Genomic DNA, 27,445 nt, shown 5'->3' on the forward strand with positions numbered 1-27,445 from the left:
ATACAAAACCCCCATTTTACATAAGATATACACTGTAAAGCATATTATGCAGTAAAATGCTACTGTAACTGAATGTTAAATGGGAATTTTCCCACAGCCACAAATTTCAAGCAAGGCCCAAGCTGAATTTAATCACTGCTAGGAATCTGTACTCCTAATTCACAAACTTTAACTGTTGTGAACTCAAGGAATGGTTTATCAGGATTCACCAGTTTCAATGCCCCCAGTCCTCATAGCAATAATGAGTGATGAGAGAGAATGGTCTTTGGGGGTAATGTGAAGTAAGGCAGTCAAAAGAATCCCTCATAAATTTAAGGTTGCCTAAAATGTTCCCTCAAATTTATCAAATGAGATCTATTCTCTCTTCTAAAATGTTGGTGAGCCTTTGGATCCATAAATAGTTTAATGCTGCCTAGGTGTGAAAATAATGACCAAATCAAGAGATGGAGGTGCTGAGATAAGAAGCACTAGTAAGCTGTCCTCCTATTCTTTGATGAAGCAAGGATATGGTCTTTCCTTGGGTGATATATATGAATAAGGTTCCTCGGCTTAAGCACTCATCAAGTTACCACAAGGAAAAGTCACTTAAGAAGGAGTCTTTTTTTTTTGGCTTTTAATGAAGAATAAAGAGATGAAAGAAATGAAGCTGAATCTTGATCTGCTTCTTCAGTAATCCAAGAAATGGGACACCAATTACATAACTCTCAGAGGAAAGAACACATATACCACACAGGAGAAGCATGGGCACTGGGAGGCTAGATACACAGGGGACATCCGTAGTGAGTGTCAGCCTTAGAAGCAGCAACAACCAACAAAAAGAAGACTACAATCTCATTGAGTCCTGTAAGAAGAAATCTGTCCACTGTTGCCACATCACAGATGGAGCTGGCATCTAGAAGTGGGAGAGAAAAGAGGTATCTGGAAGCCTAACCACACCCCAGTACTCTCGAAGCATAAAATCTGTCAGCACAGATGGTAACATGTAGGAAAGCTTTGAGTGGAATTTGAGACTGACATTTTAAAATGAATAATAGAATAAAATAATAATCCAAGTGCCTGAAAAGTTATGGCATCTGTCCAAGAAAGAGTCAAAGAAAAGGTCCCAAGTGAGAAAAAAGGGGAGAAGTTTCATAATAGCTGGGGGGATTATTCAAAAAAAACTAAAACAATATCTTATTTAAATAACAATAGGTTGTAACTCTTCTATAAACCAGTTACTCCATTCAGTGGTATATCAGAGTAACATTATTGTGTTCTATCTTTCTGGATATCAGTATGGATCATGTAGTTTAGGTGTACATCACTAAGAAATGGCACAAAAAATGCACTGTTAAAGTGTGTGGCACATCCAGAAATAACCTATGCCTTTCAAGCCAGAGCACTGGAAGAATGCATTCATTCGACAAATGTTTTTTCAATGCCTCATAAGTGCCAAGCACAATTCTGGGTATAATAATCTTGGAGATGAGTGAAGAGAGTCAGAATGTCCCTGGTTTCATCGAGTTCCATTACACTAGGGATAAACCATAGTTAAGGAAGAACTCTCTAAAGAAGTGATATTGCAAATAAGACCTGAATAATGAAAAGTCATCAGCCATGTGATGATCTAAGTGGTAGGGAAGGGAAAGAAGGTGTTATAGACTGAATTATGTCCCCCCCAAATTCATAGGACAAAGCCTTGACCCGCAACGTGACTGTATTTGGAAATAGGGCCTTAAAGAAGGTTACGGAGATTAAATGAGATCATAAGGGCATGGTGTCCTTATAAGAAGAGGAAGAGACACCAGTAGTGTACATGTACAGAGGAAGGGCCATCTGAGAACACAGCAAGAATGTAGCCATCTGCAGCCAGGAAGAGAGGCCTCATGAGAAAAGAACACTGCTGGCACCATGATTTTGGACTTCCATCCTCTAGAACTGTGAGAAAACAAATTCCTGTTCTGTAAGCCACCAAGTCTGAAATATTTTGTTATGGCAGCCTTAGAAGACTAATACGTAAAGGGAGATATTTATGTCAATAAACAACTAATGCAAAGGCCCTAAAGAAGGAAGAAGCTTGTAGAACTCTAAAAACTTAGGGATGTAAGCAGGAATACCGTCACATGAAGTGTGGCAAATGTAGGAGATGAAGTTGCAGAGACAGACAAGAGCTAGACCAAGAGGGCAGGGGAGGGCTACTGGGCCATGATCATGAGGTGGGAATTTTATTTTAAAGATAACATGAAGCCAATGGAAGATAAAAGACAAGACCAACCACTCCCAGAAGAATGGATTGTTGGAGTTCAAACATGGCTATTCCAGTCTGGATTTGACCTATGAAGTTAATAGTGATCAAGAGGAAGGAACAGATTTGGGTTAAATTTTGAAAGTAGGCCTATAGAACTTGCTGATGAATTACGAGAAAAAATGTCAATTATCTGGCTTTCCCCACTCTGGCTGCAAGTCTCTTCAGTCTAATAGTCAGGGATCACAAGGTTAGAAATCTAGACTGAAGGTTTTTTTTTTCTTAATATATAATTTATGATTCATTAAAATGAAGCAAAAGCTTTGTTGACATGATCTAAGCACAAACTTGAATGGAGATTATTCAAATTACATAAATTGAAAAAAAAAAAAACCCCAAAAAACCTAAAGGTGAGTCTTAATACTCTCATCAGATCCCCTTCAGCAAGTAACTTCTTAACCACATGCCTAGAAGAAGTTATTGTATTGGACCAGTGTTAATCTCTTCTTGTGTACTGCTCCGAGCTTTTATGCCCTAAGCCTAGATAATAGAATATGCATTTCTTACTTTATGACCCCTACAGGATGATCATAATAATATAATCCCTAACCTTCTATCCTTGTTAGTACTGATGGTTATAGCTTTGTCTCTCCATGCCACACTTTCTTGACCCCTTACCCATGTTCCAATGGACTTACGTATTGTGCAGGCCCATTTCACGTTTTTTGTAAACTGAACTGCCCCAGAAAACATATTTTTTTCTAGCTTGGCCAGGGTTACATGATATGTTATCTTATCATTTTGAGATAAAGACCACATCTGTTAACTTTTTGTATGCATTATTCATATTTTGTTATTCTAAGTGGGTTCAGCTCTGTATATTTTTAATCTCCTGGTATTTATTCTGGGGGTTTGCTGGGGTCACCTGACCTAGCCTGGATTTGGCAGGGCTACTCAGCTTCTGTCTGTGGATCTGGCTAGACTTGGCTCCTCATTATAGTCTGGGCTCAGTCTGCTCCAGCAAATACTAGTAAAGCTCTTCCATGATGTTGACAGAGGTATAACAGAACAAACAAAAACCAAGCCAAGTCTCTTGAGAGGTACGCTCCAAACTTGCAAATAACTTAGGTTCTTATCTTACTGGCCAAATTAAGTCATATAGTTGAGGCCAAAGTCAAGGAGTCAGAAAAAATACTTGCCCTTTACTGGGAAGAACTGAAAAGTTACAAGGGAAAGAGAATGAATACAAGGAAAGGTGAAGAACTGGGGCCAATAATTCAGTTTGCCAAACCCATATTCAAATGTCACACCTATACTCACACTTCTCTAATTATGCAGGTTAAAACAAGTGTGTAACTAATTATGATAGACACTTATTAGGAAAAATAAAAATGTAATAAATATGTAATGTTTATGTATAATGTAATACATACATACATATATACATATTACTGTAGAGGAGACTGATGAAAAAACAGAATATTCTGAGATCTGCAAAAGGCTCTTTGAGTACTTAGCTGAGTGATGATCAGCACATACATGTTAGGAAAACTCAATGTCCAGGCACAGATGGCTTTACTAATGAATTCTATCAAACACTTAAAAAAGAAATAACACCAATTCTGAATAAAAATTTCCAAAATATTAAAAAGTAGGAATTACTACCGAACACATCTTATGAAGTCAGTACTACTTTGATACCGAAACCAGAAAGAGATATTACAAGTAAAGAGAATTACAGGTCAATAGCTCTCATGTACAAAGATGGAAAAACTATTAAGTTTTTTATAAATATGAAATGCAATCATACTTATAAAGAATATTAAATCATGAAAAAGGGGTGGTTTATCCCAGGAATGTAACTAGCATGATATTTAATGGTGAAAATTTGAATGCTTTCATTCTAAGATCAGGAACAAGGCAAGAATGTCTGTTTTTACTATTTCTATTCACCACTGTACTGGAGGATCTGTGAAACAAGGAAATAACAACAACAAAAAAATCCAGTTTGGAAAGGAAGAAAAAGTTTCTTCATTCATGGATGAAATGAAAATATGAACTAAAAATGTCTATGGAATATATGAAAACATTCTAGAATGAGTGAGTGAATTTAGGAAGGCTACAAGATGCAAGATCAATATACAAAAATTATTTGTATTTCTACAACAAACAGCTGGAAATAAAAATTAACAAAACAATATTTAAAATAGTATCAAAATATGAAATACTTAGGGATGAGAACAGGAGACAATCAAAATGTCTATCAATAAATGAATGGATAAACAACTTACAGTATATCTAAACAATGTTCTAGTGCTCAGTCAAAAAAAATAATAAAATATTGATACATGCAAGTACATGAATAAATGTCAAAATAATTATGCTGAAATTAAAGAGGCCAGGCAGAAAAATGCATACTATATAATCACTGAGATATACAATTCTAGAATATGCGAACTAAAGCATAGAGACTAAAGTATAGAGCCTTAGTGATTGGCTGCAGGAAGGACAGGGAGAGAGAAATGATAAAGGTGCATGAGGAAATACTGGGGGATGATGGATAGGTTCATTATCTTGATTATGCTGATGTTTTCATAGCCATATATACATCAATGTTTAGCAAACTGTACACTTTAAAGTGCAGTTTTTGTATGTCATTATACTTCATAAAGCTGTTATGTTTTATATTTATCTCTTGATTTTTAACTAAATCTTACACATTTTATTTTAAAGTAAACAAGTCTTTTAAAATATAAATAACTTTCTCTGTTAGAACTTTTTACATCCAGTTTACTTTACTGAAATTGGAATATTTACATTAACTAGGAGATAATCTCTATAAAGCAAAGTGTTTACCTCTGTGAAAACTCAGGTCATTCTTGATGGTAATATATTATTTACTTTTATGCAACTAAAAAGAATGGGAGGCCCAAAAAGAGAAAAACCACTTCAAATGATCAAAACAAAAGAGATCTGAAAAATAATATATTTAATAGTTGAAGGGAAAAAATTTAAAGAATAGATTCCTTTAAAAAATACTGCTATTCAGAGAGATGGCTTTGGATGAAAATTGCTGGTCCTAGGCCCTGTTTGGTGAGACAGCAGGAAAAAATAATTTTATGTTTTTACCGTCGCACTAATTTTTTCAGTTTAACATACTTTGCTTTTGCTTTTCTTACAATACGAGGTTTGACCAACTAGTAAGCCTTTCTTCTACAATACTTTTGATGTATAATGTTACTTTCTTTTTTAACTCTTAACTTGAATTCATAATTCTATGAAAGGGAGTGAAAATGTTGACCAACAAAAGTCAATGATTTGGTAATTGCTTTTTTTTGCCAATAATAAAACTCTTGTCAATAATCTTCAGTTTAATTTACTTATATTGGAGGCTTCATTAGACCTACTAATGAACTGGGCATCATTTTAATTAGAATTAACACTTTCATCCTTCTTATGAATATATATAAGATGAACTTTGAAATGCTGGCCATCTGGGAAAAGTCAAGCTGTCATAGCAAAATTAAGACATTTCTCATGAAATAGTACTACTCTGTGGACACCAGACAGTAAATGAATAGACATTCATTGTTATTGCATTGAGGGAAATTCTCTCAAAAAAGCACTCCTATCTCCTTTAGGAATTCTTAGATACTTTGATCATCCCTTTGAAGTAATATTCATTTAAAGATACATTTCACATGCAATGCTAGACTCTCTCCAATGTTTCATTAGTAGGCATACGAGTTGCATGATATTTTTTCCACTTAGCAGTCAGACCATTAAATTGTATAAGCATCGCTAATATCTATGGTTCAAAGATCATAGTCTCTTCTTAAGGATGCCTGGTATACACACAAAAAAGAATCTGTTTTTAAATTTTTATTTTATATTGGAGTATAGTTGATTAACAATGTTGTGTTAGTCTCAGGTGTACAGCAAAGTGATTCATTTATACATATACATGTATCTACTCTTTTTCAAATTCTAAAAGAATCTTAACAGAAGAGATGCATTAATTATTTCTCCATTTCCTCTAATTAAGTTTGGGTGTATTATTCCAGGACATTAATAAAAGGAGGGAAAAGGGGAGGGAGGAGGGAGGGAGGGAGGAAGGAAGGAAGGAAGGAAGGAAGGAAGGAAGGAAGGAAGGAAGGAGCTCTTCTATTTGAAGAGCTCTATTCACTCTATTCACTTCGCTCTATTCATTCTATTCAAACAGTGAATAGCGTGAGCTAGACTGACATTCCTTAGGAAGGAGATGATAATGCTTGCAATGAAATGCTGAAAATACATTTTAAGATTAAATATCAAATGATTTTTCCAAATCCTTATTTGTGATTAAGTGCAATGAATGACTTGAATATCTATATATATGAAAAGACAAGAATAAAAATGGCATGATATAGTCACAATTCTGCAGGAAAGCTTAATCAGGTAGTACATAGTCTAAGAAACATCAAATATAAATGAAAATAATGATAAAATATTTACCATGCAGCTTAAGTTGATTTTTTCAAAGGGCCTAAATAAGAGAGATGGTGGGAGGGCGGGGCAAGAAAGACAAATAGAAAAATAAATGAATGACAAAATACAGCAGTAATAAATTTGCGAGGGGGCTATGGAAGATAATATATCCCCAAAAATTCCTATGCATACATAGAACATTACACAATACATGCTTTACAATGTGAAACTGTTATTTTAGCTGAAAATAAAGGTTCTTATTTATACCTTAAACAGGTACAATATATTGCTTTTTTTTAGAAAAATCTTTATAAAAAGACACTTGTTCAAGATTATCAACAACTTGGAGAATCTTTTTAAAATGCCCATTCTAAATATGTTCTATAACATACTGAGCAAAGTATATGAAATTGTGGGCTCTGTGTAAATGTACACCCCCTCACAAAATCAACAGCACAATTATTTAAACAAAAGATTATGGCAAGTTCTGTGTGTATTGTGTGGCAGGGACCATGGTAATTCATAGCAATTCAGTTGTAATTCAGGATGTAATAGGCATGCAATAAATGTTTGTTAAGCCTATGGTATACATTAATAAAAACGTATCTGCCATTGCTGAAAGTGCAATATAATCTGAAAGCAGGGAGAAAAAAATGAGAACCTACTGGAAACTGAGTATTATGGTTCACATAAAATCTGTTTCCTTGTAATTTCTAAGTAAATGACAATCTGAATTTACTTATCATTTGCTCCTATGTATCATTTTCCACAAAGAATATAAACTATTAACTCACCAATTTTTAACAAATAAATTTTCAGTGTCTAGCATGGCAACTAGTCAAGATGTTTCAGAGTGAGAGAATTAACAAAGACAGTCTTTGAAAAGGTCTCATCAGCAAACGGCCAATGCTGAACGAATATGCCTCTAATACAAATACACACATATACCCTACATTTTTTACAAATAAAGTCTTTTCTCGCAGATATTTCTGCATTTTAATAAAAATCAAACTCTTTTTCCCAAAACAGATCAATATGAAATCCTCTACTGAGCATTTCTGAAATTATATTTCTTAGCACAGATGCTTTAACAAATGACTGAATAAAAAGATAGCTAACTTGTGAGGAAAACATTTCCACTAGAAGTTTTGTTCTGTTTAGTTGTAAAAATGTAACACACTAATAACAGGCTTAAAAGAACAAGTTTGATCATTTTAATTATATTTCCCAGATATACATTAATTTGCCTATATGGAAGAAGTCTACAAACACTATATGTAAAGCAAATATTTTAGGTTTACGGGCCATAGGGTTTGTGAAGCAACTACTCAACGTTGCAACTGTAGCTTGAAAACAGTGATAGACAATATGTAAATGAATGGACTTGGCTGTACTCTAAAAAACTATTTACAAAAAGGGGCTAGAATGGCAGGCAGGGTGTAGTTTGCCAACTCCACCTACAGAGTGTTACGTGATACTGACAAAGAGTCTCTCCTTGACCAAACTTTTAGTCAGGCTCTTCTGAGCCCTCTGTTCAATTAGGCCTGACCATGGACTTTTGTCTGTGTTCCTGCAGAGTCCAGTTTTAGCAAGAATCTTACTAAACTGGTTTAGAGAAAATCCCCCACCCTAAATACCTGATCAATTCCTCATCTCCCATCATCCGCCAGGTGGTATCTGGTCACCCTGGTCCACCATTAGAAAGAATCCTGTCAGGATAGGTGAGCCAGAACTGCCCCACGCTTTACCCCTGATGTTTCCCTCTTAGTAATTTTCCATCCATTGACCCACACCACACTCCATGGTTATAAATTCCCACATTTCTTGTTGTGGGAATTTATAACTCCTATTGTTGTGGGAATTTTTTTCTTGTTGTGGGAATTTTTAACTCCTATTCAGAGTTAAGCTCAATTTCTCTCCACTACTATGACACTCCATTGCAGCAGTGCCCCTGAATAAAGTCTGCCTTACAGTTTGTTTTTTACTATGGTATGAACAGACTTTATTGCTTGCAACAGGAAGTGGAAGAGGAGGGGATATGACAGCTCCAGCTCCTAGGGTGGCTAGGAGCTTGGTCGCCACTCTCGAAAAACTTGGTTCTTTAACACGTGTCACAAGGATTTTTTTCTTTAACAATATCAAAAATAATCTGTGATTTTTCCTTTGATTGACCAAAATCCATATTTAATACCTAGATGATGTCTTCTTATTTTCATGTTTCTCTTTCACCTTTTCTCCGATTCTTCAAAAATTACTGTTTAATCATAGTTGTAAAGTTCCATGAAAATACTAATTTGTATCCTACAAACCAACATCTTTTTGTTAAAACTTTGCCTTAGGCTTCATTTTATTGTAACAAGAAATTTTCTGTGAGACTTTTCTTGCCCCCAAATAGATTCTTAAACCAAGGTACAATTAGGGGCTAATTGCACACATTCTAAAGAAAGATGGATTCAATGGTGAAGGTAACTCCTCTGGGACTTGGTAAAAGATGGCAGTGCTGGCCCTATACCCACATCACTGTTGCTCTCCCCTCCCCAATCTCAATCCCTATAAAGTAAGAACCATGGTATTAAATAATCCATCTATTTTCCCTATTAATTAGTTATCTCTACTTTACCATAGATAAAACTATTTCATGTAATTTAATCTATTTTTTCCCTGTCTACTCGGTACCACTGATAAATATTTCTCTTTGGGAATTAATACTACACATTTTAAATATCTTCTCTTGAATATATTTTAATGTCTGCCAGGGCTCTTGCTCTCCTTTAGAATCCTTTTCAAATAGTCTATATGTCATTCCACTTATTATTTCATATAACATTTCTAATCATTTCTGCTGAGTTCAAAGTGGCAAAACAGTAACAATTTTGAGTGTGATTTGTTTATAATTCTAAATTAAAATTTATATCTTACAAATATTTAAACTTCTCATCTAAGACCACAGTGTATACATCAAATTATTCTACTCTTCCTTACATCACTCAAAACAAATTTGTAATTCACTGCATTAGATAGAATATCCTCTTGCCAATTTTTAACAAATGTAAGAAAAAATATATAATTCAGCATTAAAGTAATAATGCATCAGGAACAGATAACTTTACTGAGTCAAAGATGGGTCATCTAAGTCAATATATTATTATAACATTTCATCAATAAGTATATAGAGAAATTTTGTGGTCACCTCAATAGATGTCAGAGAACTTTTGAAAAAATTTAGCAACCATTGTGAATAAAAATATTTACCTAATTAATGTATCCTATTTATTGTATAGGATAATTATTTTAAAAATTTTTTTACATAATTAAGCATCATATTTCATATGCATGGAAAATTAGTTCACATTTAGCAATCTTTAATACCCACATACAATTAGGCTTTAGGAAGAGTATGCTCTTGGTCATAATGCAATTAGTAAATTAATAGAGAATCTTTAGAAAAGCTCTCACATAATCCATATATATTGCCATTTCAAAGTTTTACCAGCTAAAAAATTGCCAGTTAATTTTATTTTAAATATTTAATTAATATAGAGATAAAGAATATAATTTTTCACCATGGTAGGGTGAAAAGTAAACCATCCTGAATAGTATTAGTTAACTTCAAAATAAGAATAGAAACAAAGAAATGAGGATATAAAACATTTTAAGAAAAAAAACAAAAAAATAAACTGATCCTATTTAAAGAATTCTATCCAAGACAATAGTTGTTTATCTCTGTCCAAAGGAACAGGGCTTGCATCTTTCAAGAGGTTTTCATGGCTTTCTATAGCAGTCACCTTTGATACTGTCAAATAATGGGAGTAAATCATGCTTTTTCCTTGTCCACTGCTGAAGATAAAGCAGAGCTTGTTTTTATGCTCCCAAAGTTCCCATCAATTTTGGTACTGCTTGCCTCTTTATATGGTGATAGTCCTTGTATAGAGCAACTGGCAACTGGAAATCTCCATCCCTTTAAATTTATCACCACTCTACAGTTCCCTGTAAAATGGAGACTACCATTTTCAGTAATACCTATATTCCTTATTTATTATAACTTATCCTAAAAACAGATAGTTTGGCCTAAGCTCAGATTGAAAATAGTAACTGGTTATATAGAATAATGATAGAGAAATACTTGTAATACTAAAATTTTCCATTTTATAATATTATGTGCCAAAAGGGAAAAAAATTCAAGTACAAAAAAGGAGAACTATTTCTTTAAAAGGCCACGTGCATAATTGAGGACACCAGTAATTTATTTAATTCTCATTATAAGTCATTATTTCAAAGGACTCAAAAATATTAAGAATGTCCCCCCCATATCATCACAATGTGTATTCGAGTTTAGCATCACTTCCCAGGTAATCATAATAACTGTTACTATAAATAAAATTAAAAATGCTTTTCTCACAAAGGATAACAAGATATGTTAAACCAAAGTAAACATCTGAAGTATATTTATATCAGATACACTTTTCTTCAACCCTGTCACACCCACTCCTTGTTCTGTATCAAGTTTTATTCCTTTGATGCCTATTCTCCTTAGAACTATGTTGTCCTTTGAAATATACTTCCCTAGAGCTGAGATATGTAAATACTCTAAAAATGCAAATTATTACATTTTTTTTCATATGGAGGATACAAAGTCAACCATACCTTGTAGTTCTAATGCTAGCTCTGAATATATAATGAAAAAATGTATAACAAAATTATCCTCAGATTTTAACACGCATGATATAATTTTACTATATATAGTTGTTGTGATGCTTAGAATAAAATTTAATCTGAATTACATACAGATTTATTAAATACAATATTTTGTTATACTCTATTCCTATAAAATGAAAAGTGAGATATTTTTCTTCTCTGGTAAAATTCTGCCATTATATCTTCAATGTACTACATAATATCCCACTGGAAAGTTTATTCTGAATATTCTCTGTTGCTATTATGGATACTTCATGGAAATAATCACCCCCTCTTCAAATAGTTGAATCCTATTTATTTCTATGGACAGAGAATAAGGTATAAATTTATAGAAATAACTTTTACTCTAATGTTTAATTTAGCATAATTAGTTCAGTTTATATCTGGTTCGATGGAACATTAATATATAGCCTAATGCTTGTCTGTTGATCAAAAAAATCCTGATTATTTATACTGGATGTAGCTTAATATTAAAGTTTACACAAAGAAGCTTTTACTCTACTGATTATATAATTTTTACAAGTGTGTCAACTGTGAGTAAAATGTATATGTCATTTCTATGCCAAGGCTTCTAAGAAGATGTGTACCCTATATGCTTTCCTTCTTTCTCTCACTGGATACAGATGACTACAAGGCCATACGAGATAATGGAGCTACAGACGGAAAATATATAATTCTCCTATTTTCTGTATGAAGGAAAGCCCTCAACAGCCAGGAACACCCTGGACTGTAACGTAAATTAAAAATGAACTTCTATATGTTAAAGCTCTAGAATTTGGAATTTTGTCTTCTCAGCTTCTAAATATTACCCTAATTGAAGGGCGTGTGTGCGTGTGTGTGCATGTGTGTGTGTGTGTGTGTGTGTGTGTGTATACACAAAGAAAAAACTTCGGGTGTGGATTTTATGTGTAGTTTCTGACACGTGGAATTGACAAATAGATTAAAAGGCTACTATGACTTTAAGGAAATCTTATTGCCAACAAATCATGAGTCTGGTCTAAAAGAGCCTGTAACTATGAAATGACTCTGGAGTCCCCAAAATAGATGAGCGTGAAACAGGTATGAAAGCCGTTCAGCCACCAATAACTAATTGAAAAACTGTCAGGATAATAAGAAGCTCACAGATAGCATAGCCAAGGGCCATTGAGAAGGACGGATAAGAGCATCAACTCAACTGCTGTTGAGGTTCTTCACAACGCCTGCCCATCACTGCTATGGAGCACTAGTTCCTATTATTCTCCTTTCTTAATGGCAGTTTTCCACTTATTTCAACCATTGTATACTTTGTGTTAGGGTAAATGGCTTGTCATTTAATGTGTAGGTCACCAGCTGACAAAAGAACGTATCTGAACCTGACGGAGAAAAATTTGTATTGACAGATACATGAGGATGATTATGTACACTTTGTGGATGAAGTGGCAGGCTACTGCAGAGATAACCAAGTATCTACAAAAATCGGGCTTCCTCTTCCATGATAAAGAATTGTTGCTGGAAAGTGACTATTGAGCCAGGGGTAACATTTAACAACAGCCCACCCCTATTTGCAGTTAGGTGTGGTCACATAGGCAGTTCCCAGTGCTGTATCTGAGAGGAATTCATGTGGCTCTTCAGATCTGAGTTGGTTAAGAAACACACGTGTCTTCTCCAATCTCTTTTTACAACCTCTGAACTGGACACAGATAACTATAAGGCCCTAGGAGATGGCTGGCCCACTAAACGCAAGAAGTCCTAGATCCCTGAATGCATGGAGTGGAACTCCTGTCAACCAGTAATACTAACATGAATTATTTGGTAAATTTCTTAGGGCTCTTCAGTTTTCTATTTATAAGGCCTTAGGGAAGATTAGTTCAACTATAAACTCTCTAAATTAAAAAAAAAAAAAAAAAAAAGACATAGAAAACAAGTTAGCACACAAGTTACAACTCCAAAGTACATGCTGACACTAATGCTTAGAAATATTTAGACTCAATTTCTTTCAAAATTTATTTGAATGTGACTTTAAAATACATAAAGAATAAAATGGTATCCATAAAAAAGAAAAATAAATTATGAAACAAAGTAGGCAGAAATAAAACAATAACAAGTGAGAATGAAAAAAAAACCTCAATGGATGAAGTAATCTCTTAACTAGCTGTAGCCAAAGTGAAAATTCATTACCTGGAAATTAGCTGAGATTGAAAATTAAAAAAAAAAAAAAAAATATCGGAGACAAAGAGGATAATATTGAAAGTCTTCAACAAATATCTCATAGGTATTCTAGAAATACAAAACAGAATAAAGTAACACACACACACACACACACACACACTTTTTCAGGTTAAAACACAAAATGAGAAGTGAAGCAGGAAAAAATAATCCATAGCAGTTACATAATAATGTAACTGAAGACCAAAAATATGGAACCTATAGGTAATCTCCCAAATAATGACAGTTAAGACTGTCAGAAGGTCACTGGCAACAACAGATTCTTATGAACAGGGAAATAATATTTTCAGAGTGCTGAGGAAAAGTAATAGTCACTTAGTATTCTATATCCAAATAAACAATCATTGAAAAGGGAGGACAAAATATTTTTAGATATCCATTAAATAAAGGGCTTAAAATTATAGAACCCTGCCAAAAGATCTACCAAAGGATATACTTCAGCAAATGGAATAATGAACCCAGTAGAAAGGATATAATGATAGAAAAAAATATCAAGTATAAAATCTGTTAATATATTTTGGTGTATCTAAGTACTGACTTTATGAAACTATTGATTTTGTTTCTTTAAAAAGCCAAACTAAAACTCTAGACAATGTTCACAAGAAAGGTAGTAATTTCAGGGGGTGACATGGTGTGTCATGTTGGAAAGAAAAGAGAGATACTATATAATTTTATCCCCTCTTAGAGATATATGTGTTAAGAAAGGATTTTTTAAATTAAGCATAGCTCCTATAGAAATATGATTTATAGCTTTCAAGTTGGCTGACAGTAAAATAGAAACTATAATTGAAGTTAAAATTTGGTCAAAATAATTTATTAAGAATGATCATTTCAAGACAGTTTATGTTTTAACCTATTTTAAAAATTGTGACAAAGAACAAAGTACAATATACTTATTTAACTTTATTATGTTTTGTTTGGAAATAATACCTTCTGTTTTTAAACTCCTTCAAGCCTCTTGATTTCATATTATTCTCAAGCCAGATGAAAATCTGGAATTGTTTCATGCAATAAAGCAGCTTTATTTGGAATTGAAGGTTATATTGTAAGAGTTTATATTTACGTTGTGGTAACCTTTAGAAAGTGAAAATACTATTTGGGCCAGTAAGTCTGCCCCTTTTTCTGATCCCAATCTCACCTTTCAGCTTTTCATCATACCCTCAAGCCCCCTTATTTAATGCCAGCAAATCCTGGTGTTTCAAAATTTCTTTATGCTCTCTGCTTCCACAATCATCTCTGATAACATGATTAGACAGAAGATCATAAAAACAGAGCGTAAATGCTTCTGAATTGCAACAGAGGACAGAGTCATGAAGCCTTAATAACAACACTCTTCAGGAGATCAAATCGATAGCTATGTCACCAAAGGCCCTGAATATCCCATTCACCTCTGTGAACAATAATGCAGTGGTCCAAGAATTGCCACCATCCTTTCCTGCAGAATTTTTAAGCAGCACTAGAGGGAAAATAAACAAAAACATGTTTCTAGGAAGAGAAAAAGTTATAAAATATTCTTTATGTTTTAGAACTTTACTTTCATAGCCAGATGTTATTTTATTAAATTATATCATGTGATACTTAAAGGCTTAAAGAAGATACCTTTGCAATAAAAATACATATATATTCCAAAGCAGGTCTGAAATACCAAACCCTAACTAATATCTCTAAGTACAAGTGTTACTACCTAAATGAGATTTATTCTAAATTAATATCCAACAGGAGTTTATTAGGGATTCATGTCACTTCGGAATTCACAACTCAACAAAAATTATTCAATTTTCCATGTTAATTGATTCCAATTTTCTTCCATAGTGTTAAGATATTCTTAGTTATATGAAGTGAAACACTATTTGATGTAAATTAATGTTTTATGAATCAATGCTATTTTTTATTCAAGCCCTTACTGGAATAAATTAAGACAATTTAAAAATTTAAATCTGTAACATCAATATGCCTAAGTATGGCAGTTTTAATTATGAACCTATGAAATAAAATAAAAATGTATGAAAAATAAGATATTGGAGCCAAGTATAAAATACTGCCTATAATGTAGAGTTACCCAAATTACTGTGTTTGGTTTTAAATTTTAGCATATCTGCTTAATATAATGTTTATGTCTACTTAAACCTGATCGAAAATAATAAGAATAAAAGTACCTCTCTTTTTTGTGCTTCTAGAATTTGGATCTAGATACACCTTAACATTACAGAGAAAGGAATCACAAGTTGAAACATTTAGTATTATAACTTTTAGGATAAAATATGATAATGAATTATTTAAATGCAAATAAATATACACAATTCATTATATATGATAGTATGGGTAGATATAGATTTATTCTATTTTAAACCAGCTTATTGTACTTTTGTTATGTAGCAGGCCAAGAGTTCTCAAATGTATTCAAGTAAATTATGAGTATTCCTAAAACCTCACTGTAATTTTTCCTATTTATCATGTCTAACAGCAAAGTCCCAGATAAATCTATATTTTTCCATCATTCTCAGTAGCCTGAATCTCAGAATGGATGTGTAGATACTGTTCTAACAGTGCCCACATCAGATTCCACACAATAAACACAGAGCAAAAAGGGCCTAATTAATGATGAGTAACTAAGGGCTCCTCTGTACTGTTTGGCAAGCAGGAAAAGTTAAAGCATCAAGGTGAGAGCATGGATGCTTGGAATAAGGAAATGAAAGAGAAAGAGAAAGAGAAAGGAAGGGAAGAAGTGAAGAAGGGGAGGAGAGAAGGAGACATGGAGGGAGGGAGGGAGGGAGGGAGGGAAGAAAGACACACAAAGACCAGACTGAGAATTATCTAGGCTTTAGTTATAAATCTAGTATTAGTTACCAAGTGGCCCCAGGGAATAAAATTCTGTTCTCTATAACTTAGAATCCTGATTCATAAAATGAGGGACAAAAATATTTTCAAAGGCTTTCCAGAGCTAAAATACCACAACCCTCCCTGAAGAAAACTTTCCTATTTCACAGAAATACGAAGACACAGAGCATTCTGTCAGTATACCAACAACTTCTACCTTTAACTATTCAGTAGAACCTGGTACTACTTATCATTCACATCAATAAGTTTCTTACCCTTCATTACACAAATGATTTTTAAATATATCTCTTTTATCTGACAGCCCTGGTAAAACAGGCACATAAATAATTAGAACAAATTATAACACAGATGACAGAGACATTAACTTTGTGAAGATACAGATATATGTGCTATATATATGTGACATATATATTTGTGCTAGACCCTGAAGGATGAATAAAATTCCACCACAGAAAAGGAAGAAGAAAGGGACACCAAGCAGCTAGATAAAACATGAAAAAAAAGAGCAAGAAACATGAAAAATACATGGATTATTCAAAAGTAACAAAAACAGAACAGGAGACAGAATTTGCCGAAGTCAGAAAATAATAAGACAAGGCCAAATTGCGAAGTCACTTGAATGGCACAATGACTAACTAGTTCTAATGGAAGAGAAAGAAAAAATAGAATAATTTCCTAACATGAAATGTATTAAAATTGCTATCAGGATTTACACAATAAGCGACTTTAGGGCCTCAAACATCTCAGATGAAGCATCAGACATGTGAGTGAAGCCATGTTAGATGTCCAGCCTTGTTAAACCTCCAAATAACTGCAGTGGCATTGAGTGACCCAGATAAAACCAGCAGAAGAACCAGCCAACTGAACCTGGTCCATATTTCCAGATTGTAAGCAAATAACTTATACAGGATAAAGGATACTGTTTTAACAAAAAGCTAAAACAAGTGGCATTTGCTTTAGTAACGAAAAGACTGTGGAGGCTGGAAGGGTGGCGAGAAGGCTGTGACTGGAGGATGGAAGAGCAGTAAATTAATTATTATTGGAGATAATGAAAGGTCAACCAACAATTGGTGAGAAATACTACCTGTGATAACTTGGAAGACACAAAAAGTACTTCATAATGTTGTGGATCAAATTAAGAAGTTTTCCTGACAGATGGTAAAACTAGCAACTGGCCACATGGAAATTCTTATGACTAAGAAGGATAACTCAGAGGGCAAAGTCGAGTAATGAAGACAAAGAGCCACAGAGAACTAACCCCAGGTTGCAGAACTGGGCTCCAAGCAAAGAACAGTCCTTGCCCCTATAATTAGGGACTCTGATGACCTTTGCTGGATTTCAGAATCACAATGGACCAGTGATTGCTATGTTCCCTGCCTTCAGGAATGTGAGAATCTTTTACAATCTTCCTAATCCTGTCCCATGTGTGCTGTGTGTGTGAGGAACAATAACATCTCGTTTAGTTTTTAATTCTCCAGATGAAGGAGAGCTTTAGCTATGAAGCTTTATTCATATCCAGAAGAGATTTCACTGAAGCTCTTCTGGACTTCAACACAATGCCATAATGGAATAGATCTTTGGGAGGATGTGGGCTTTTGTGCATGAAGGAGGGACATTAGTCATGAGCATTAAGAGAGAAGACTGTGGTATACTGTTACACTGGCAGCTCCCTATAAACATACTTACAGGCATTCAGCCCCTTTTGCAGTCCCCTCGTATACTCACTTTATACATGGCCATGTGAAAAACTCCCTCTTTGGCAAGCCACTATACTGTAAAAAAGCTTGAGTCAGATTCTTTAATGATGTAAGGCCATGTAGAGAGAGGCCCTGGAATATATGAGGTCATCTTAGACATTCCAACCCCTGTTAAGCTCCCAGCTGAATTCAGCTACATGAGTGACCTCTGTTTACTCTACAATAAGCAGAATTACCCACCTGAGCCCTAAGAAATCATAAATTATTGTGGCTTTAAGTTATTAAGTTTTGGGTTATTTTACCTCAATAGCAATAGATCATTGAAACATATGCCTCTATTTATATTTATCTCTACTACCTATCAAAATGATTAACAGACAGTAGGTACTCAAAAAAATAGCTAAAATAAATGCTCTAATAGAATAAACCAGAAGAAAAGAAAATGATATACACTGTTTTTTCTTTTCTCATTATATATATAAACATACGGTCACATTATTGCCTGAGCTATTCTTTATTCACATAAATTTCAATTAATTTGTCATGTAGGTTATAGGTAATTCTGAGATTTGGTTGTGAGATAAATTGTTGACAGACTGCAATAGAATCCATGATAAAAAATTATTATCAGAGGATAGAAAGGGGCAATATGAAGCATCAAGAACACAAATAAATACTTTAAAATGGAAACTAGTGATAGTGTAAGATACCTTTCTCTAAAAATGAGGTCTCCACATCCACTTCCTTTCTGTTTGTAAATAGCAATTCATTGTATTCAATTGGAACCAGGCACATGTGTTTGCATGTAATAGTATTCCATATACTTTACCATTAATTGATTATAACCACTTATTTATTTTTGGAAAAGGAAGTTAGTAAGCCATGGATTTAGAATCCAAGCATAATCTTCCAATTTCTGCCATCTGCTAGAAGAAGATGATGAACATTTGTACTGTACCCACTCTCTCATTTCTGCAGTCAAATAAATTATAATAAAGATAACAAGCCATAAAAATGAACGAGTCTAGCAGTAGCTGTAGATAAGCCGATAATTATCATATGTCCAAAGTCATCTTTGCCAACAGCTGAAGGAATTTTCAGGCATGCAAACAAGGATGAAATTTCACAGAGCAGACATATTAAGCAAAAAACATCTAGTCATCAATGATTGTCACTACCTCTAATTCTGTGATCAATGCCATCAAATATATTTAATAATAACTAATCACATAAATCCTTAGATAATTATTGTTTAAATAATTTTAAAGCTTTATTATTTTTACCAATATCCAGCGTCTACCTAATATAAAATATGGTAAAACTACACGTTAGTATATATCATATGTTTTATCCTTGGCTATTATTGCCTTCTTAATCTCACTGAAAAATTATTCATGTTGCATTTTCAAATGTAAAATATTCTATAGCACCTCTTCAAAGGATCATTTATATTGATAACTTATTTTTGATTCATTCTAAATCCTTGTTACAGGTGAACAAAAATTTGAATTAAATCTATATAAATTTCAATGAAATATATTTTAATGATTAAATAGTGAAGGGAAGTTGGCTCACACTTTCAATAAATATACGACAGACTTTTCATACAAACAGTACTTTCAAATGACCGAACATAATCATCACCGGTGGTTTTAGTGAACTTTTTCAGCATTCAAGAACCCAAGCGTTTTGTAAATAGATAAAATGTTTAAAAATTCACATATATTACCACTGACCCTTATATAGAAACAAATATTTTTTTTCTCATTTACTTTCATCCCTTTTAATGGGTGGGAACATACCACTGAACATCACCAAAAAAATAAGTAAATTCAGTATGGTGCTATAGAAAAAAAACTATAAATAATTTACCATTGAGAGGAAAAGATCTCTACTATGTTACTATTTACCAAGCATTAATTTTATTTCTTTATTTGTGTTTTGATTATGAGTCCTAAATCCAAACATAATTGATATAAATTATCTTTATCAGGGGATATACAAAAATTTTTAAGTGTATATATTTATTAGATTAATAAGCCTTCATAAAATGATTCAAATAAAAAAATTGTTTTATCTTGAAAATTACAGATATTTCATATCATAACTCCATGAAAGGTATGGTTTTAAACTTAATCAGCATTGCACTGTGTTCATACTTCCTAACAATTTGATCTTGCACAAGTACTGCTATTTAAACAAAAAAAGCTAATGTGTTATATGGTAGGAAATTGTATTTAATAGTAGCAAAGGATAAATTAATTTCTGATACACTCAGTACTCAATCACCAAACACATAACATTCCTATAAACTATCCTATATATTTTTAAACACATGTATGATTCATATGCAAACATATGAATTCCTCATTTATTTAAATATAATTTCAGCTTACCTAGGTACAATTCAATTATTACAATTCAACATGAAAGAAAGAATTGTTTTCAAACTGTCTTTAAATGTCATATTCTCTATAAACCACCAAAACATAAAAGTTAAGCAAATGCCTGCTTTGATCCCTCTTGCTTTTTGTTGCTGCTATTGATGTTGCTTTCCTTTATAAAAATCAGGTGAATACAGCAATTCACAGAGCAACTATTTTACTGAAGGCAATATGGAAGAACACTTGTCATGGTATATAATTTATTTTACATTTTCATACACCATTCCCAGGAGGAAAAAAAAATCAGAAATTATCTTATAGTTAACATGAGTTAATTTCTTCCACAATTAATTCTTCCAGGAATAGTATTCGAAAATGTATTATTTGAGTATAAATATACAACCAATTTACCTTTAAAGAAACATCATTTGAATGCATGAATAATTATTTAAATATTTCTTCCTTACCGTGGCAAGAACCTTCAATTTCTTCATATCCTGTACTGCAGATACACCTTCCAAGAGGAACCAGCCAATCTCCATCAGCTCCACAATACAGTTTAGGAGTGTCACGTTCTTCTGCACTCTTCACACAAGAGCCCCTTACTTCAACCAAGGAGGAAGAATCAACCCTTGGGATAGTGTCTGGAAACATGGCCAGATTACGAACAGTAAAGGGGCACTTTTTGTAGAAAACACGGACCGAAACTAGGGCAATGCATGCCCCGATGTCTTGAAAAGCCAGATAAAATCCCTTCCTTTCTATAGGCCCCACCTCACGAATTTCAGTGTTGAGTTTGAGGATGCGATCACCCAAATCCATCTGGGTAAAACTTTCATCAGCAGCAATTGTGTCAATCTTTGTATACTGGCTTGGCTTGAATTTAATTCCATGAGACTCATCTGATTCCACATAATATAGATTAAATGTTTCTTTGCAAGTCCCCAAGACCCATGGGATGCTGTTACAATCCCTCAGTGTGAACTTCATTTCCACATAAATTTTCTGAGCTGCATCACGGGAGATCCAGTTTGTACGAAGCCAGTTGTTTTGGTTTGGTTCCATCACATTACATACCTGGTATGTGTGAATGGGCCTATTGTGTTCATCCATTTCAGTGATGGCATCCCACTGCAAAAAGCAAAAATAAAATAAATGATTATGAAACCACAGTGGTCGAACATATATGATTACTTCAAATATTTTCTGTTTTACTGAAAGAAAAATGAATAAAAAGGATACAAATAAAGCAAAGCAAAGCAACAATGGTGCAGGATTTTAACCAGGAGCCTTTCATTAAGACAATAGGTTCTGAACATACCAGCTGTCCTGGTATGAATCTTACATTCTTACGTGTTAGTTGCAAGATCAAGGGATACTTTACTTAACCTCTAGTTTCCTCAACTATAAAATGGAGCTGATAAGAGTACCTGTTTCATAGGACTGTTGTGAGGCATAAATTAGTTAATATATGTAAAGAACTTTAAATGGTTTCTAGTACTCTATAAACAACCTAAAATAGCATCTGTTATGTGATCAAGTAACTAGACCAATGACAAATGTACTCTAGTTACCCATTTGTCTTCATATCCAATTTGCCACAAATTGAGGTATATTCATCAGTATTCAATTAAATATTTACATGTCTATTTTGATAGAAAATAGACATAGAGAAGGCTTTAGATTTATTCAAGAAATATTTATCAGGCACTATTCTGGACACTAGGAATACAGCAGTGCACTAGCTGAACAAAAACTCCCTGCCTTCATGGATCTTACTTAGAGTGAGGAGACGTAATAAAAACTGTAAATGAGTCAACTGAAAAATATGGTAGAAAGTACAATGGGAAAAAATAAGGCAGGGAGATGGGGAAGAGGGTTGAAATTTTAAATAGTATGACCAGAGAAGGTCTTACTGAGGTTGTGACATTTAAGTAACGTCTTAGAGGTGAGGCAGTGAAGAGGAAAGAGTGAGTACCAATCCCTGAGGCAGGAGGGTATAGGTATGTTTTAGGAACAGCTTGAACGGGCACAAAACAGAGAGGCACATAAGGTGCAAAAAAGCCTTTGTAAGCATTGGAAACACTTTGGCTTTTACTCTGAGCTAGATCATTAGATTATCTTCACTTCTGCATGTTTACATACAAGCATTCTGCCACCTATATGAATAGAAAAAACTTATCTTTTTTTTAATTTTAGTAAAAATGTTTGAGTACATTGAAATTAATTGGTATTGTCATTATTTATATATCTAATACTGCATACTTCTATATTACAAATTTAGATTGTAAGTATATTTTATTTGTATAATAAAAGTTATAATAATTTTCAATAAACAAAAACACATTCTGGTAACTTTACAGTCTTTTTGGAAAAACATACTAGTCATCATAATTTCTCATTTCTATTAAAGTACAGTGGAAACGATAAACTGTTTTCTATAGTGAATGTGTTCTATTTCTTGATACCACACTTCAGTGATTTATAATAAGCTTATTTAACTCATCCAGTTTGCAGTTTCTTATTTTATTTGGCTGTAGAGAGTTAATCGAGACTGGTGGAATTTCAATTAATATAGTTCCTAACAGAATGGCTTCTTTCCTCAGTCTATTGGATTGTTGAAACACTAATACTTTCAATTATCTACTTTAAATTTCCACAAATAAACAATTTATATTATCCATCAAGCAAACTTAAAAACAATTCTGTATCTAAAATTTCATTTGTAAGTTGCTTGCTTGAAATTCAGAAGGTATTTTCCAGAAGAAACAATGAGTTCCTTTAGAACTGTGGGTACAGTTTTACAAAACACACCCACTGTTTATCAGGGGTGATCCAAAAATCTCACAGAGGCACATAAAATTACCCATCTAAATACCTTTCATCCTAACATATTATAGGTCTTATATGACTCTTATACGTAAATTTAAAGGCAAACGAGAACTATCAAAGCTCATTTAAAATGGTAAGCTAACCATTCAGAATGTAAATAGTAAGACAAGATACAACTAATAAAATCTGAGAACTGTCAAAATAGGTGTCCAAAATTCTAAGCATTTTTCCCATTGGAGAGCCTCTAAGGTACTTATCCAGTGATTATTCTTATTTCAGATAAATTTCTAATCAGAATTGATTTTATTCCTCAGGGAATGCATGTAATTACTGTTGTCTACACTGCATCCTCTACTCTCCCATAAAGGAGTATAGAGATATACTGTCAATAAATTCTGTTTGAATAATTACATTTTAACATCTTCAGACTATATCTCTTCATATTAATAAAAAGTATTAACCATTATCATCAAACAATCAATTCTCCTAAAATATGAGATTAAATAAATGTGAAAAATGACATCTGTGACAGAAAAAAAGTTCTGAAATCATTACATATCTTTATTTAAAAATATGTTGGGTTTGGAAAAAATGTTTAGATGGAAAGAAAGATCAGGAGTGTGAAGAATATGACATGCATACACTGAATCAGGACTAAAAATCTGAACCAAGAGATAAGGAAATAACAAAATACATGCAAATAATGAGAAATGTGGTTCTTTTCAAAGCACTACATAAGGATGTTTAACAAAATGGTACATTATTTTCTATGTTAAATTAATGATGTTTGAGAAACAATAGTGTTTCTTCTCTCCGTAATCAAAAAAAACAACAAAAAAAAATAAAGAAAGAAAGAAATCAGAATGAGATTCAGATACCAAAATAGGTAAAAGGGATAAACTGCTAAATTTAGTCTTATCCAAGAATACTGAAAGTAATTTAAATTAGATTTTTAAATTTGAATATGATTCACTAAAATAAGAGTATAAATAAATTCAAGATTGCTATAAGATCTAAAAGGCTAGGAAGTTTACTAAAAATATACTGTCATTAGTAGATATAGAAATGCTATCATATTTAAATCATAATATAGCCTTTGAAAACACTGCATTTACACAAAGTTATATTTGTATTTATACAGTTACATAACTTTTAGTTACAATTTCCAAGTATTAAAATAAATAGAGCCTCTAAAAATGTGGGGTCAAAGGAAAGAATGGAAGTATAGGGCTCACATACCAAATGTCTAAATATTTTTAAATGATAAATCATTCTTCAAAGAAGATCAAACTCTAAGTATGTTCTATTTGCCTACTTTAGAAAGATACTGGAAGGCCAGGTTCAAATTTAAAATATTTGGACTTCTCAGAATTTCATGCCAGCATGTGGTAGTCCATCCAGAGCCAACCCCTAACCTTAGTCAACCCCATTTCTATTTCTCCCCTGATGCTAGGTAAATCCCATACCATGAAGGACTTCACACAAGCACATATATGAGCATCCCAGTCTTCACGTCCCAGCTGTGTCCCTCCTCTGCTACAAAAAGATGCCAACTCTGGTCCTCTGTTCAACCTAGGTTGAGCATACCAGTAGTACAGTTCACCCTTTGGAGGATGGACCCCCAACAAGAAGCCTTAAAGTTCTTGAAAGGAGATTTGAAGCCATCTGAGCAGGGAATTCAGGGGTCTTACCTAGAGTGTGGTACAGAAGGAAAGCATAGGATCTAAGTAGCATATTACCTTATTGCTCAAGGTCATTGCTTCACAAAGAGGGTTGTAGCTAGAGAAATGAATGGGGACGGCCAGCTAAAGCTCTAGGAATAGTGTATCATCTTCCATTCCCAAGTCTAAAGAAAGGTACAATCTCCCAAGACCAAACCAGGAAGTAATAGAAAATATGAACAGACTAATTACCAGTACTGAAATTGAATCAGTAATTTTAAAACTCCCAATAAACAAAAGTCCAGGGACAGATGGCTTCACAGGTGAATTCTACCAAACATTTAGAAAAGAGTTAACATCTATCCTTCTGAAACTATTCCAAAAAACTGCAGAGGAAGGAATACTTCTGAACTCATTCTATGAGGCCACCATCACCCTGACACCAAAACCAGACAAAGATATCACAAAAAAAGAAAATTACAGGCCAATACCACTGATGAACAAAGATGCAAAAATCTTCCAACAAAATACTAGCACACTAAATCGAACAGTATATTAAAAGGATCATATAACATGATTAAGTGGGATTTATCCCAGGATGCAAGGATTTTTTAATATCCACAAATCAATCAATATGATACACCACATTAACAAATTGAAGGATAAAAACCATGTGATCATCTTGGGACTTCCCTGGTGGTCCAGTGGCTACAACTCCAGGCTCCCAATGCAGGGGGCCCAGGTTCGATCCCTGGTCAGGGAACTAGATCTCACATGCCACAACCAAGAGTTCACATGACACAACTAAAGATCACACATGCCACAACTTAAAAAAAAAAAAAAATCCTGCATGCTGCAACTGAAGATCCTGCACGCCACAACGAAGATCTTGCACATGGCAACGAAGATCCTGCATGCCACAACTAAGACCCGGTGCAGCCAAATAAATAAATAAATAAATAAATAAATAAATATTTTAAAACGTATGATCATCTATAGACGCAGAAAAAGCTTTTGATAAAATTCAACATCCATTTTTGGTAAAAGCTCTTCAGAAAGTGGGCATAGAGGGAACCTACTTCTTCATAATAAAGGCCATACATGTCAAACCCACAGTTAATATCATACTCAATGGTGAAAAGTTGAAAGCATTTCCTCTAAGGTCAGGAAGAAGACAAGGATTCCCACTCTCACCACTTTTATTCAACGTAGTTTTGGAAGTCCAAGCCACAGCAGTCAGAGAAGAAAGAGAAATAAAAGGAATCCAAATGGGAAAAGAAGACATAAAACTGTCAATATTTGCAGATGACATGATTCTATACATAGAAAATCCTAAAGACACTAGCAGAAAACTAATAGAGCTAATCAATGAATTCAGTTAAGTTGCAGGATACAAAATTAATACACAGAAATCTGTTGCATTTCTATACACTAACAATAAAATATCAGAAAGAGAAATTAATGAGACAATTCCATTTACCATCACATCAAACAGAATAAAATACCTAGGAATAAACCTACCTAAGGAGGCAAAAGACCGGTACTCTGAAAACTATAAAACACTGATGAAAGAAACTGAAGACAACAGAAACAGATGGAAAGATACACCATGTTCTTGGATTAGAAGAATCAATATTGTTAAAATGACCATACTACCCCAGGCAATCTACAGATTCAATATAATCCCTATCACATTACCAATGGCATTTTTCACAGAACTAGAAAAAAAATGTTTAAATTTGTATGGAAACAAAATAGACCCCAAATAGCCAAAACAATCTTGAGAAAGAAGAACGAAGCTGGAAGAGTCACGCTCCCTGACTTTAGACTTTACTACAAAGCTACAGTAATTAAAACAGCATGGTACTGGCACAAAAACAGAAATATAGATCAATGGAACAGGATAAAAAGCCCAGAAATAAACCCAGACACTTATGGTCAATTAATCTGTGATAAAGGAGGCAAGAATATACAATGGAAAAAAGACAGTCTCTTCAATAAGTGGTGCTGGGAAAACTGGACAGCTACATGTAAAAGAATGAAATTAGACATTCTCTAACACCATATACAAAAATAAACTCAAAATGGCTTAAAGACCTAAATGAAAGACTGGATACTATACAACTCCTAGAGGAAAACATAGCCAGAACATTCTTTGACATAAATTGCAGAAGTATTTTTTTGGATCCATCTCCTAGAGTGATGAAAATAAAAACCAAAAATACCAAATAGGACCTAATTAAACTTAAAACCTTTACATAGCAAAGGAAACCATGAGCAAAACAAAAAGACTACCTACAGACTGGGGGAAAATATCTGCAAACGATGCTACTGACAATGGTTCAATTTCCAAAATATACAAACAGCTTAATATCAAAAAATTAAACAATCCAATCAAAAAATGGGCAGAAGACTAAATAGACATTTCTCCAAAGAATATAT

General features: G+C 33.5%; 1 protein-coding gene across 2 annotated transcripts in view; it reads right to left on the bottom strand.

Moving 5' to 3' along the window:
- The window catches only part of EPHA6 (EPH receptor A6), an 839,145-nt gene that overhangs the window by 659,544 nt on the left and 152,156 nt on the right, over positions 1-27,445 (bottom strand). For both annotated transcript variants that reach the window (XM_068545596.1, XM_068545595.1), the window contains exon 3: positions 20,978-21,641. In XM_068545596.1, coding sequence (XP_068401697.1) covers positions 20,978-21,641 — 664 coding nt within the window. The remainder of the gene's footprint in view (positions 1-20,977; positions 21,642-27,445) is intronic.

This window comes from Eschrichtius robustus, chromosome 6 (assembly GCF_028021215.1).
Source record: "Eschrichtius robustus isolate mEscRob2 chromosome 6, mEscRob2.pri, whole genome shotgun sequence".
Taxonomy (NCBI): domain Eukaryota; kingdom Metazoa; phylum Chordata; class Mammalia; order Artiodactyla; family Eschrichtiidae; genus Eschrichtius; species Eschrichtius robustus.